A 13,539-nucleotide genomic window follows, 5' to 3' on the forward strand; every position below is an offset into this window, starting at 1 on the left:
GGTAGGCAAAGGCTGTGCAGGCTGTGTCACCTCGCCATGACTTACCTCGTAGCAAATGAGCGATGCCTTCAGAAAATAATCCACTCGCCAGCCATTCATCAAAGTCACGAATGTAGCCAAAAGCAGTCACACTGCCATTGTCCTGATGCCTCACATTTGCTCCTAAAACACAGCAAACAGAACCCAAAATCAAGTTATTTATTAGGGCTGTTCGAAGTGCTAACCTGTTAGTTAAAACAACAGCTGTGAAATATGTGGCTGTCATTTCACCTGTCGACAAAAACAAACATGTCTTTCATCATGCGAAATGATGTTAGCATATTAAGGTTACACACCAGTGGGTCCCTCGAGACTGCTAATGGCATTTATGGAAATATATCGAGAGACGTACATTTGGGCAGTCTGTTCACGTACAAAATATTGCAGATGTGGGGGGAAATGCATAACCCATGACGAACGCTCTGAAAAATACAGTACAGTGGCTTCATACCAAGCCCATTATTGGGAACACTTTATGATTCAGGGGCTTAAGGGGTATTTGCAATGCTAGTGCTCCGGGTGTGTGTGAGAGGATCGTTGGTTCAACCAGTTTACAAAACAGAAATAAAACACTCGAGGAAGTTCATATAGATAAAACAACACTGCATTTCCTAGTCTTCTTTCGAGGTACTTTCTATTGAGATATGTCTATCTTAAATCCTTGAGTGATATAATAATAATCTTCAGGGGTCAGGCTGGACTCCTCCCACTTTAAAGCACTGTCTAGGTAACTGTTATTTCCCGATGTAATATTACACAGGTTATCTACCTCAGGGGTGAACATGCAAGAGGTGAGCGCTTAACTCATGAACTGCCTGACTATATAATGGTCTATTAATAACGACAGCAGCAGACCACCTGAGAGACAGGCAATCTTTTTAATTCAGCCAAAAACGTCTTAAGATTGTCCCCTTCCTTACTCGAAGGGCGAACATGCCCTATTTCGTTTAAAGCAATAATGTACGAAGGGCGAACATGCCCTATTTCGTTTAAAGCAATAATGTATGCTTTCTGTACCCAGTCCTGCCAATCTTGGTCTGGAAACTTCCACAATCATTCCAGGAGTGCCACAAGGAATACACAATGATGTCCTACCCGTTTGATGACAGATAACGAATCAATTCCATAATTAAAATATACAACCTTAGAAACTGAACTTGCTACCCTCTCCCACTTGGAGGTCAGTCATCTGACTCCTGTAGTGTGAAAGAGCACTCAGGGTGCTCATTCAAGCGAGGTGCTGCGTTATTGAGTCTTCCCAAAACTACACTGTCCGCACTTTAATACATTTTAACAATGCTCCCTCTGTGTTACCATATGTTCGGGTTCCACTTAAAAAAAAATATATATATATATATATTAGACACATGTCTGCTCTGTCCGAAATTGAGTGTAGATGTGCTGCTTCCTCCTCCCAACAAGCGTTCTCCCATGAACCGTCAAGATGAAGTAGTGATCCTGCGCTACCCTCCAATGCACCTGCATTAAAGAAGCCAACTGCTGAAGAGGAGTGGAGCATCCCTGCACTCCATTGCTGCAAAAATTATCCTGGCCTTTCTATGTTTAAGACCACGGTCAGGGATATACGTTGGTCAGCGGGAGGGCAGGGTGTCCCCACACTTCCTGCCTCGGGTGGAGAAAGACATATATGACAGGGAGCAATTAATGTGTGGTCAGGCGTATCCCAGTGTGGTTACACTGTGACAGAATGCAGTCTGTGAAGGCGTGCTAGTCTAAGATTTCTTCATTTTTAATACAAAACAAGGATGGTAATTCTAACTCAGACATTGGGATCTGATAATCAGATCTGACTTTCATATTGCTCCATGCTGAAAAATATGGTGCAAGCGTGTAACTGCTGGACCTGTCTACTGACATTCCCAGTAGCTGTCTTGTAGTTTGACAACATGTTAATTACAGAGTAGCATGGCATTCCTGCAACCACCTGCTGGAACTCAAAGTTACAACAACCAGAGGCTGCTCTTAGCAGTGCTCCAAAGGATATATAATTGTGTAAACAAATGGCTTGGTGGCAGTGTGATAAAACAAAATATATATATAAGCCATTTCTGGTCAGTATTTGTGTACCCATGTCTGGGGCTGGGTGTCAACCAAAACAAACCATACTGGCCCAGCTCTGAAACCTCCTTTGATCTCTCTAGGAATGTTTTTCTTCGTACCAAGAGGATAGCAAATACCCAAGGGTATTAGCTGGGAACCAGTGTTTTAAAGGCAAGCCCTACCACTACAGTGGAGGGTACACTGTAGGGTGGTCAATACTGAAGTCTCTTTGAGGAAAAGAAGATGGGAGAAGGGAGGAGTTAGAGTACCGCCTGAGAGAAGTTGAAGCCAAGAAAGAGATTCCACCATTTTAGGATTTCTTAGTCCACTCACACTTCCAGTGATCCATCCTCACTTCATGCAGACAAAATACCCTGAGACTGATATCATGACGTAACAATGTTTGACATAACAGCCAGGATTAGACCCTTACAGAAGGCCTGAAATTGTTCGTTTGGTGTGGCAAACTGAATCATCTTTGGACATCAGAAGAAGGTTACACCTGGAACATCATTGGGATACTATTTGCCCAAAGTGCTCTGCCATAGAGGTGAAGATAAATATTCGAAGGAGGGAGCAAGACCCTCCCTCTACACATTCCAGGGGAGCATTTGCTGTGAACAGCTGTTTCAAAAAGGCCTGCCTGCTGCTTCAACAATAGTAATCACTATTCTATTCACTGGAGATGACAGCCACTGCACATGCTCTCTGGCAACTTTCCTGTCTGGAAAGGGCAGAAGAAGGACTCCCCTTCTGTCCACCACCTTTCCCCCTACCTCTTCTACACTTGACTTCTTCTTCACTACCTCTCCTATTGAATTAGCACACACCCTTTGCAGTTCCAACCCATATTACACTCCTACCAACCCTTTTGCTCCCTGAATGTCCAAATACTTAGTCACAATCACTTGCCCATATCCCTCTTAGCTCTTTAACCTGTAGCTCTCACCACTATAGTCTTCCCTGCCTCCTTCAAATCAGCAACTGGCTTAGCCCTATTGAAGAAATGCTCTGCTGTCTCAAATGTCCCTGCAAACTATTGCTGTGTTTCTCTCCTTCCCCATCATTCAAATGTCCTTGCTGAGGTGGTCTTCAATCAGATCACTACGTAGCTTGAGGATAATGACATTGGAGATCCACTACAATCAATCTTTCTTAGTAAATATTTCACCAAGACTGCACTCATGCATGTCTTTAACTTTCTCAGATTCTCACCATTCCAAACTCTCTTCCATACACATCCTTTTGGACCTTTCTGTGATGGTGTCCCCCAAGGATCAGTACTCTACTCGTCATCCTCTATACCTCTGCTCTAGGAAAACCTACCTCATCCTTTGGCTTTCACTATAAACTTTTTGAAGATGACACTCAAAAATGTGTCCCCTCTCCTTTCTCTACCCCTCAGCCATCTCAGAACAGATATTAGGAACTGCCTCACTGCAATTTGTCACTGGACCACTCACCGCTGTCTCATGAGGGACTCAACAATGGAAGACATCTTTCTCTGAGCTTCCAATACCATATGAACCCCCTCCTATCTCCTTCCCGCTTCACCTTCGTGCACCCTCACCCAAGGCTCACAATCTTGGGTTTCTCTTTGATAGTGACCTACAAATTCAACAATTCATCACAACGACTGACTCTGCTGCTCGTGTTAACTTCCTCAACATTCTGAAAATGCATCCTTTCTTACCAACCAAGCTAAAAAAATAAATAATCTCCACTCATGTGCTTAGCAAACTGGACTACTGCTCAAGCCTACTTTACCTTTCTCTCTCTAGTCCTTCCTCCCTCACCTTTGCTACCCAGCCTCTGTGCAACCTACCAAGATGCTCCCACCCGTCTCCCTACTGGCAAAATCTTGTTTGGCACTCAAGATAGTGACCTTGTCACATTACATAAACGGGCAGATGAGACCCACCACCCAGTTCAAACAGCCTTGTTCAGCCCCAACTGTCACACACATAGATCATTAGTTCAAGCCCACTTCCCCAACTTCCTCTGAGCTAGAATTCACTTAGAATACATCGATATTCCAGCTCTTTTCCATGGTGGGCAGTGAGAAAAGAAACCAAGGCATATAACAATGCATTTGGTGCATTTGGATGCCTCCACTTTCCTTTTATTACATCATGTCTTCTTTTAATATCATGTTTTGCACCTGTGACAAAGCCAGTAAACTAGCTTCGTCAAGAAGGGGTGGTTCCCCTATCAGCTTGGGTTTGGAGGCCTTCCAGAGCCAGTCTTACCTCTGCAGAGCATGGTGGAAGTTGAAAAGGGTCCCAATTCATGTCCCCCCTCATGAAAATCTATTTATGGACAGTACACCTTTATCTCGTGCCATGCCTCTTGATCAAAATTATCGATAGAGTTTTTATTATGGATGTGTGAACTGGCTTGAAAAGGATTGAAGCATACTGTGACGAATCCCAGGATGTCGTCACTGCTTCTGAAGGGGGAGCCACTTCCCATGAGGCCAGTAAGGTGAGGCTGCTACCCAATAGTCCTGCTTGGGGTGTTACTGAGTGGGTGTATCTCATGGGCAGGGAAATCCATTTGGGACCAGTGATGACTATCATGGGAGAACGATTCACCCATCTAAAACCTGCACCTCTCCTTCATCCCTTCTCTCTTCACCACCTTCCTATCCAATATACTTCTATAGTAAGCAAGAAATAAGAAGGACTGAGACGAGGAAGAATGGGGATGACTATCATGAAGATCCAGAAACTGGGAAGAGAAAGAGGCGTGGATCCGCAGAGATCATCACTAAGATAAAGCTATCTGAATGCTCTAGCCTTCGGCCACAGACTACCAGATGTTCAGATAAAAACTGACAATGGTCTCACCCAAATGTCAGATACTGCAGAGACGAACCATGAGAGGGACCAATGTCCGGCGATGAAAGAAGCAGCAGCAGGACCAGGTGCAGGGACGCTGAAGTGGCAGTCTCCACTGGAAACGCCAATCAAACAGGAAGGCTGGCTGGGAAAGACACCAGCAGTGCAACACTGCAGGACTATGCAGCACACCAGGAAAGGTGCCAAACAGGGTCTGAAGCCACGGAACAGCCGCGGCAAGCCATGAAGAGCTCCAGAACGCCAGCAAAGAAGAGAAAGAACCAGGGAAGCAAGCGACTGCATGGAGAACTGCAGCCAAGACCCTAAGGGTATTTGGGTGGCTAAGCCTACGGTTGGGGGTCCCCAGAGGGGGGAGAAAAATCAGAAACCAAGAGTGTGTGTAACGAGGGGGAAGGACAATAACCCCTATGAGACACTAAGAGAAACAGCGTCGCCATATGGTAATAAGAAAATAGTCTCTGTGGCCCTTACCAGAAAAGATCATATCAAGTAGTAAGAAAGTTCAATCTTCCTTCTGTCAGTATTTGGAGGGAAGGAGACCCCGGGCTGTCAAACCAGAGGGGAGACGGTGAAGAGAACTGTGATTGCAAGACATACAAATGCAGTACTTGGCAGGAGAGTAAGCCAAGTCTGCATGTGAAATCAAGAGACAGCAAAGAGAACTGTGAGTGCAATGCATATGGAGACATCACTTAGCAAGTGAGTAAACCAAGTCTGTGTTTGGGATTATGAGACCTGGAGTAAAAGGAAAGGTCTGGCAGCCAGGGCCAAGGACCCAATTCAGTTTGGAAAAGCATTCTCTTCTTCATCGCAGTGCATGGTAAAAGGAAAGCAGGACTGTCAACCTGGGTCAGGGGCCCACCTAACTTTCCCTCTAACTCTCTTCCCCCTCCTTGTCCTCCCTGTCCTCCCCCATTCATTCACTTTCCTCCCTCCAATCTTCCTATCTCTTCAAGCTCGTAACCTAGGGGTTCTCTTTGACTCCTCTCTCTCCTTCTCCCAACATATTTCCCTCACTCCCCTCACCTGTCGCTACCACCTCTTCAATATCCACAAAATCCATCCTTTTCTCACTTTCCACGCTACCAAACTCTTAATCTCCTCCCTCATCTTCTCCCGCCTCTTCTACTGCTCCTCCGTACTCTTTGGACTTCCTACTTCTCATCTTACCCCTCTTAAATCTACCACTCTGCTGTTCGTACCCTCTGTCTACTTACCACCCGTGACTCCATCTCTACCTCTCTCCCTTCCCTTGGCTGGCTTCCTTTTCACTCCCAACTTAAATTTCAATTTCTCTGCCTTGTCTTCAAATCTCTCCATGGTCTTGCTCCCCCTTATTTCTCCTCCCTTCTCTCCTTCTACACTCCCTCCCGTTCCCTTTGGTCCACTGACCATTTCCTTCTCACTGTACCTCCCTCTCCTTGTTCCTCCTCCCATTTCCGCTCCTTCCAACTCCTAGCACCTCTACACTGGAACTCCCTTCCTCTTGCTATCTGCTCTACCCCCATCTTCACCTCATTCCGCACTTCCCTTGAATCTCTCCTCTTCCATTCTCCTCTCTGAAACATTTACCCCCTCCTGATTCCCCCCTCCTTATTCTTTCCCCTATCTCCCCCCTCCTGCCTCCCCCTCTCACCCTCCCGCCTCCTACTGTTATATTGTTTGTTTATGTATTATGTTGTTCAATTGTATAGCGCTTTGGCGTAAGGCGCTTAATAAATCAATAAATATAAATACAAATACCACAACTTGGAGAGGGATCCAGCTCAATCTTCATCACAGTTCATGACAGAAGGAAACCAGCAAAGTTGACCAGGGTCAGGGACCCACCACAACTTTGCAGTGCCTGGTAAAAGGAAACCTGGACTGCCAACTAGGGTCAGGGACCCACCACAGCTTAGAGAAGTATCCAAGCCACTCTTCTTGTTCTTAGTGCCTGGTGGAAGGAAACAAGATATGCCAAATCAGGTTCTTGATCCTCAAAGACAGAAGAAGCCCGGAAAGGGCCAGCTGCGAAAGAGAAACATCTTTCTGTCAGTAGCTTAACTGTCTTGTAAGTCTAAGGAAGAATGTTGAAAGGAGACATCTCCCCAGTATTTGAAGAACTGTACAAGAAGCCTGAAGAAGGCTGAGGAAGGAAGACATTCCCCTCATTACTTAACCTGTAAACCAAGAACTGCCTTTGTATCCAGGGGAAGGGAGTCATTCCTCTGGATTAAGACCTACTTTTAGTTATTTTAAGATAGAGTGTGAGAGACAGTGGTAGGATTCTGAAATACAACTGTGGACCATATCTTTTGGACATCTTAGTTTAGCTTAGTTTAGTTTTGTTTCTTTATTTGTACCACGCACCAAACCCTCAGGTAACTGGGCGCTTAAAGCTTATACAAGGGTTACAGACGTTTAGACAGTGAGAGACAAACAATACAACAGCAGAGATAAGTGCAAGTCGACCATGGTTACAAGGTGGTCGGGATGGGAGAATCATTTACAGTACCAAGCAGGTAATGTTACAACACGCATAAGAGTCCATAAGGGGAAGTAGCTGAACATTCCTGTTACTTCCCGAAGAGCCAGCTGTTTGCTTTGGCTCTGAAGGACCAGAATGCAGGTTCCATTCTGAGGCTAAGAGTAAGGGTGTTCCACTGTTTGGCAGCTAGCACCGGGAAGCTCGCTCCCCCTCCTCTTTTTAGCAGAAATCTAGGAACAGCCAGACAGTGCAAGTAAATGGCTCTAGTTGGTTTCGTAGGTTGGTGTATGTTGAATTTATCTGGCAGGTATTTGGGGGCAGTATTTTAAAGACTCTTGTGGGTGATTACGAGCGTGCGAAGGGCAATTCTATACCGTACCCGGAGTGAGTGGGCTTCCTGCCTGTAACTAGTGATGTGCGTAGATCTTGGTATACTTAATTCTGCTCTTAAGGAATTATTTTGAAGGACCTGGAGTTTGTTGAGGTTCCTTTGGAGGTGCCTAAGTAGAGGGCGTTACAGTAGTCGATCTTGGCTAGCACTAGTGCCCTGGCTAAGGTAATGCAGCTACTAGGCAAGAGGAATGGCTTGCAAGCGTTAATTAGTTTGTTAGTGTAGACCGTGGAGGACGCAGTTGAGCTCACTTGCTTCTTGAGGGACAATGTGGAGTCTAAGTATACCCCCAAGTTTTTTATTTCTTTGGCCACTTTGATTGGGTTTTCATCGATGTTGATGGCAGCATAGCAGGGGTCTAATTTGTTCAGGCGGGTTTGGCAGCCACCGATTAGGAGTTCGGGTTTCTCGTCGTTAAGGCAAAGGCAGTGGTCTGCCATCCATGCCTGGATTTCCAAGTAAATCTCATTAATCCTTTTAAAATCATCTTCATAGCACCCTGAGAGTGTGATGAGAACCTGGGTGTCATCGGCGTAATTTGTGTATGTGACACCCAGGTTGTCAAGACAGTCAAATAGGAGCTTGGTGAAAATGTTGTAAAGCGTTGGTGAGACACACAAGCGTTGTTGTATGACACAATGTATAGAAATTGGGTCCGCTAAGGCAGAGAGAGCGAAGACCCTAGTGGTTCGATTTGACAGGAAAGATTGTATCTAGGTCGAGGCGTTGCTAGCAAAGGCAGCTGCTGTACATAGGTAAGGATCTGATGGTCGACAAAGTCAAATGCTGCCGATAGGTCTAACAGCAGGAGCATGGCAAGCTTACCATTGTCCTTAGCCTCATCCATTTGGATTTTAAAGTTCAGGAGGGCAGTTTCCGTTCCATGTCTTGGCCTAAAGCCTGATTGTCTAAGGCCCAGTAAATTGTAATCCTCCAGATGTTTCTGGATTTGGGGGATGGCACTCTGTCTAGAATCTTAAGGATGTAGGGAACGGTGGTGATGGGCCTATAGTTGGTGGGAATATTGGGATCAAGGTTGTATTTTTTGAAAAAAGGGGCATGACCCAAGCCTCCTTGGCGCCTTCCTGAATTATTGCTGCTGGGCAGAGATCACCCTGGCATCTGGACAGTTTGAGACTTTTAATGATCTTTTCCACTTCGTTAGCCGAAACCGGTGAGAAGGAGAAAGGTGGGCAATTTGGGGTGCTGATAGGTGGGAGGGAGGTGGCCAGGCTGTTTTTTTGCTAAATTTTGGATTGGACCAAAGCAATTTTGTCTGCAAGGGCTTTCTGTATATTTGCAAACCAAACTGCGTCTTTTGCACAGGTTTCCGGTGGTGGTGCTGGGGACTCAAGTTCCCTGAGAATACTGAAGACCTGTGTAGCCTTGGATTTGGCATTGTGGTTACAGTTGTCATTGGTTTCCTTTCTAGCGCTGAGGATAGCAGATTTGTAGGATGCGGCTGCAGCTGTGAATAGGGCCTTGTTAGTAGGGTTAAGGGATTTTCTCCAGATAGATTCTGCCACTCTTTTGGCATTCTGGATGATTTTTAGTTGAGGCGTAAACCATTTGTTAAGGTGGGCAGTTGGTTTGGGTTTGCCTAGTTTGATGGGGGCGATGCTGTTCACAGCGGCCTCCAGAGTGTTATTGTATAGGTCCACTAGCTTAATTGAGTCCGGTCCTTGAAGATAGCTGGGTCTAGGACGTTCTGGATCAGAGGGCGTACTTTTTGGAGCATTAAGTTTCGGTTGTTCCTGGCAAGGACTTGCGGGGCGATGTGGGGAGTACGGATGGTCAGAGCATTCCCTTGGATTACGAAGGAGATGAGTTGGTGTTCCGACCATGCGGTGAGAGCATTTTGAAGGATGGTGGTAGAGCAGTTCAAGTCTTCCAACCAATCCAGTGTTCTTCCTTTATTCTGTGTTGGGGTCGTGACACAATGGTTAAAGCAGAGTTGGGAAATAGTGTTTTCCAAGGAAGAGGCATTGGTGTCATTCCGATCAGAGAGACCCAAGTTAAAGTCACCAAGAAGGATTATTTGTGATCCAGATTTGGTGTTATTGGTCAGTAGATCAGAGACATCTTCCTCGAAAGAGGAGATATGACCTGGGGGTCGGTAGATGAGGGGAATGAGGATGGTTTGGATTGCCGATAGGGGAAGCTTGACTGAGAGTAACTCCATTGAAGCAGGGTAGGATCTAAGACCTAGGGACATTTTAGCGATGAATGCTACTCCACCTCCTTTGCTGTCCTTTCTGTCTTTCCTTATTATTGAGTAGCCAGCTGGGATGGCTAGTGATAAAGCTGGGCCTGCCGCCTGATGCAGCCAGGGCTCAGTGATTGCCAAGAAGTGAACATCATTGCTCGAGATAAGGTCAGCAATGTCTAACGCGTGGGCGACCAAGGATCAGGCATTGATGAGTGCCCCTCTAATGATAGAATGTTTATCTGGGCTAGGAGTTACAGGAGCATTGGGCGAGGTGGGTGAGTGTGGAGATGTACTGGTAAGTGTGGGCTTGGGTAGGCGGGGTTGGCGGGATATCCAGTGAGGAGTCCTCCCTTGAGGGATCCAGGAGCAATGTCTAAGGATCCATAGGGCTAAGGGAAGAGCTAGGGGTGGAGTCTGTATTGCAATTGCTGCTAGCTGGAGGCTCTCTGTAGGTAGGTGATGATTGCTTTAAGGAATATGGTTGCAGTGGATGACGGACGTCCAGTGGTGGGAGTGCGTTGAGAAGTGAGAGGATCGATGCCATAGTTAGGGTGTAGTACAACATAGTACAGATGCTAGTTCAGTGGGCGTACAGATGGCTGGTTATAAAGCAGCAGGCTAATTCACGTAAAATGCAGTCAACTAGTTTACATTAGATGCAATAGTCGGGTTCACTTTCTAAGCAATAGGCCAGATCACATAAAATGCAGTAGGCTAGTTCACTTATTAATCAGTAGGCTAGTTCACCAGAAATGCTGTAGGCTAGTTCAAATAGAATGTAATAGGCTAGTTCACTTGTTAATCGGTAGGCCAGTTCACATGTATGGCAGTAGGCCAATTCAAAAAAATGCAGTAGGCTAGTATAAGTGAGATGCAATAGGCTAGTTCACTTATTAATCAGTAGTCCATTTCACATAAAATACTGTAGGCTAGTACAGGTAAGATGCAATAGCCAGTTCACTTGTTAATCAGTAGGCCAGTTCACATAAAATGCAGTAAGCTAGTACAAGTGAGATGCAATAGGCTAGTTCACTTGTTAATCAGTAGGCCAGTTCACATAAAATGCTGTAGGCTAGTACAAGTAAGACGCAATAGGCTAGTTCACTTGTTAATCAGTAGGCCAGTTCACATAAAATGCTGTAGGCTAGCACAAGTAAGATGCAATAGGCTAGTTCACTTGTTAATCAGTAGGCCAGTTCACATGGAATGCAATAGGCTAGTTCACTTGTTAATCAATAGGCCAGTTCACATAAAATGCTGTAGCTAGTGCAAGTAAGATGCAATAGGCTAGTTCACTTGTTAATCAGTAGGCTAGTTCAAATAAGATGCTGTCGGCTAGATCACATAGGAGGTGGTAGGCTAGTTCACGTGTGTTGCAGAGGGTTAAATCAATTCATGTGGACTAGGCGAGAGTGGTTTTCCGCACATTGTATAGACACAGCTCAGATACAGTGGGGTTTTGCGGTACAGAGGCCCCTGAATAGGGCTGGTAATGGTGAGGTGGCACGATAGGCACGTGTGCTTGTGAAAGTGTCTGACAGTGGTGCAGTGTCTTGTGAACGTAAAGGATATGTAACCAGGTCAGCATCTAGATAATAAGGCTGGCCAGGCATAGAAATAATGGAAGAGTCATGACTCATCAGAGCACTTACCCTGTAATCTTATGATTTGGCTCACAACAGTGGCGAACAGGGAGGCAAACAAGGCCTTCACCCTGACCTTCACCCGCAACCAGCTTCCGCTTGCTGGTTCTGCGTATTGGTGGAAAAGGGAGAGCGTTGCTTAGCAAACTGAAGCTGCCTCAGTTTCAGGCTGCCTTGCGCCAGCCATTTTGGATCCAGCTGCGGCAGGAAATTCAAAGGGCTCAAGTCCGGAAGGGAAAACAAAATGGATCATCAGGATTTCGGTTCAGCAGTGTGGGCTGGCCGAGGCCATAGGCAGGTAAAAAGCCAGACTTAGCCTCAGTATAGCGTTGCAGATGAGCATGGTCAATCAAGCAGTGCAGATGAGATTTGCATCGAGAAGACGCCGCAATTAGGCTTGGCAGAGCAGTAACACTGCAAGTTGGCATCACGAGGGAGGTGGGCTCTTGCCCTCTCGCCTCGCTGGTCTTGACTGCAACATTAGTAATATTGCTTGAGGCAGGGAAACCCCTCTTAGAGTTAGGGCAAGATAGGGCTTTCTTTTTGTTTTCCTTTTAATAAAGGTTTATGCCAACCACCATGACCATTCCATGTCGGAATAATACTCCTGCACCCTTGCACTACCCAACTTGGCTCGAAAAACTCAAGCTATTCGGAGCTAAGGCTCAAAATGATTTGAAACTTTTTACCCAGAATTAGAGCCACTCATATAGATACAAGAATTCGATAGTTGAACTCGACTTGAATACAGCTCCTTGGGAATTCTGAATTCTAGGATAATGGACCACGTTTCTAGACCCGAGTGCTGCTGCTGGGTAAGAAATAATACAATATGGAAATAAAAATGAGCATAAATAAAATAAAAGTGCAGACAATGAGCTTTTACATTTTCATCAATTGTTGAAATGCACAGATATTATCGACGAAGGTGACCTGCGAATATCAAGGGGACTGAGCAGCATCGCAAATGATGCACTCGCAGCCCTCTTTCAAACAAACCAAACATTATCAAGCACTGGAAATGATTCAATCTACTCTCTTTTGCATTCCAAAATCATTTTAAACACAAATTAGTTCCACCCACTAATGAATGAGTGCCCACCTAAACAGCCAGTAAACCGCCTTTTTGTAATCACTAATCAATCCTATAGACCAATACAATAATCTTTTAAATTACATGTCATGTAGTAAGCTCAGCACACACATCTGCATTCTCGAATTCCTAAAAGGGTTTGCTTATTAAAAAAACATACTAGAGTACCTAGTTGCCATTATACAAAAAACTAAAAATCATGTAATCTTATCAATCCGTTGTACTTGTGAAAATGATGGATTCAACATCAACACGCTGTGTTTCGGCCAGCAGGGAGCCTAATGTCCTTTTGCTCCTCTAGTGGTGATGCCTTCATCAGGATGATTTATTTACAGACCATCTAATAGTTTTTCCATGCATCATACTGTGAATAAATTGAACACATCCCAATTATAAGGTGTGCGAGAGCCAAAAAGACCACCCTACATACATAACGCATTTGTTACATCAACCCACATGATCTACCCTGGGATCAAAGCCCATCATAACAATATGTGGTACCAACGTGAAAGGTAAACCAATATGAATCTTGTAGAGATTTTATACAAGCATTGAGTTCACAACATGTATATAAAAACTTACTGACCACAAGAGGGAGACAATTTGTTCTAAAAATATATCCGACTTTACGCACACCCAATTAAAACATTTAAAAAGATCATACTGGGATTCACAACCAGGTAATTATTACTAACCTTTAAAGGAAGGGATTGCTGCAAAGCAGTCACATCCGGCGCACACACCACATTGTGAGGCATATTAATGATGTGCA

The 13,539-nt window shown here is 45.1% G+C and overlaps 1 protein-coding gene across 1 annotated transcript in view; it reads right to left on the reverse strand.

Moving 5' to 3' along the window:
• LOC138514670 (serine/threonine-protein phosphatase 6 regulatory ankyrin repeat subunit C-like) overlaps positions 1 to 13,539 on the reverse strand; it is a 1,495,665-nt gene that overhangs the window by 49,394 nt on the left and 1,432,732 nt on the right. Inside the window, exon 18 of the mRNA XM_069630097.1 lies at positions 46 to 162. Within this exon, the coding sequence (XP_069486198.1) occupies positions 46 to 162 (117 nt within the window). The remainder of the gene's footprint in view (positions 1 to 45; positions 163 to 13,539) is intronic.

This window comes from Ambystoma mexicanum, chromosome 12, assembly GCF_040938575.1.
Source record: "Ambystoma mexicanum isolate Mex_15411 chromosome 12, UKY_AmexF1_1, whole genome shotgun sequence".
Lineage (NCBI taxonomy): Eukaryota > Metazoa > Chordata > Amphibia > Caudata > Ambystomatidae > Ambystoma > Ambystoma mexicanum.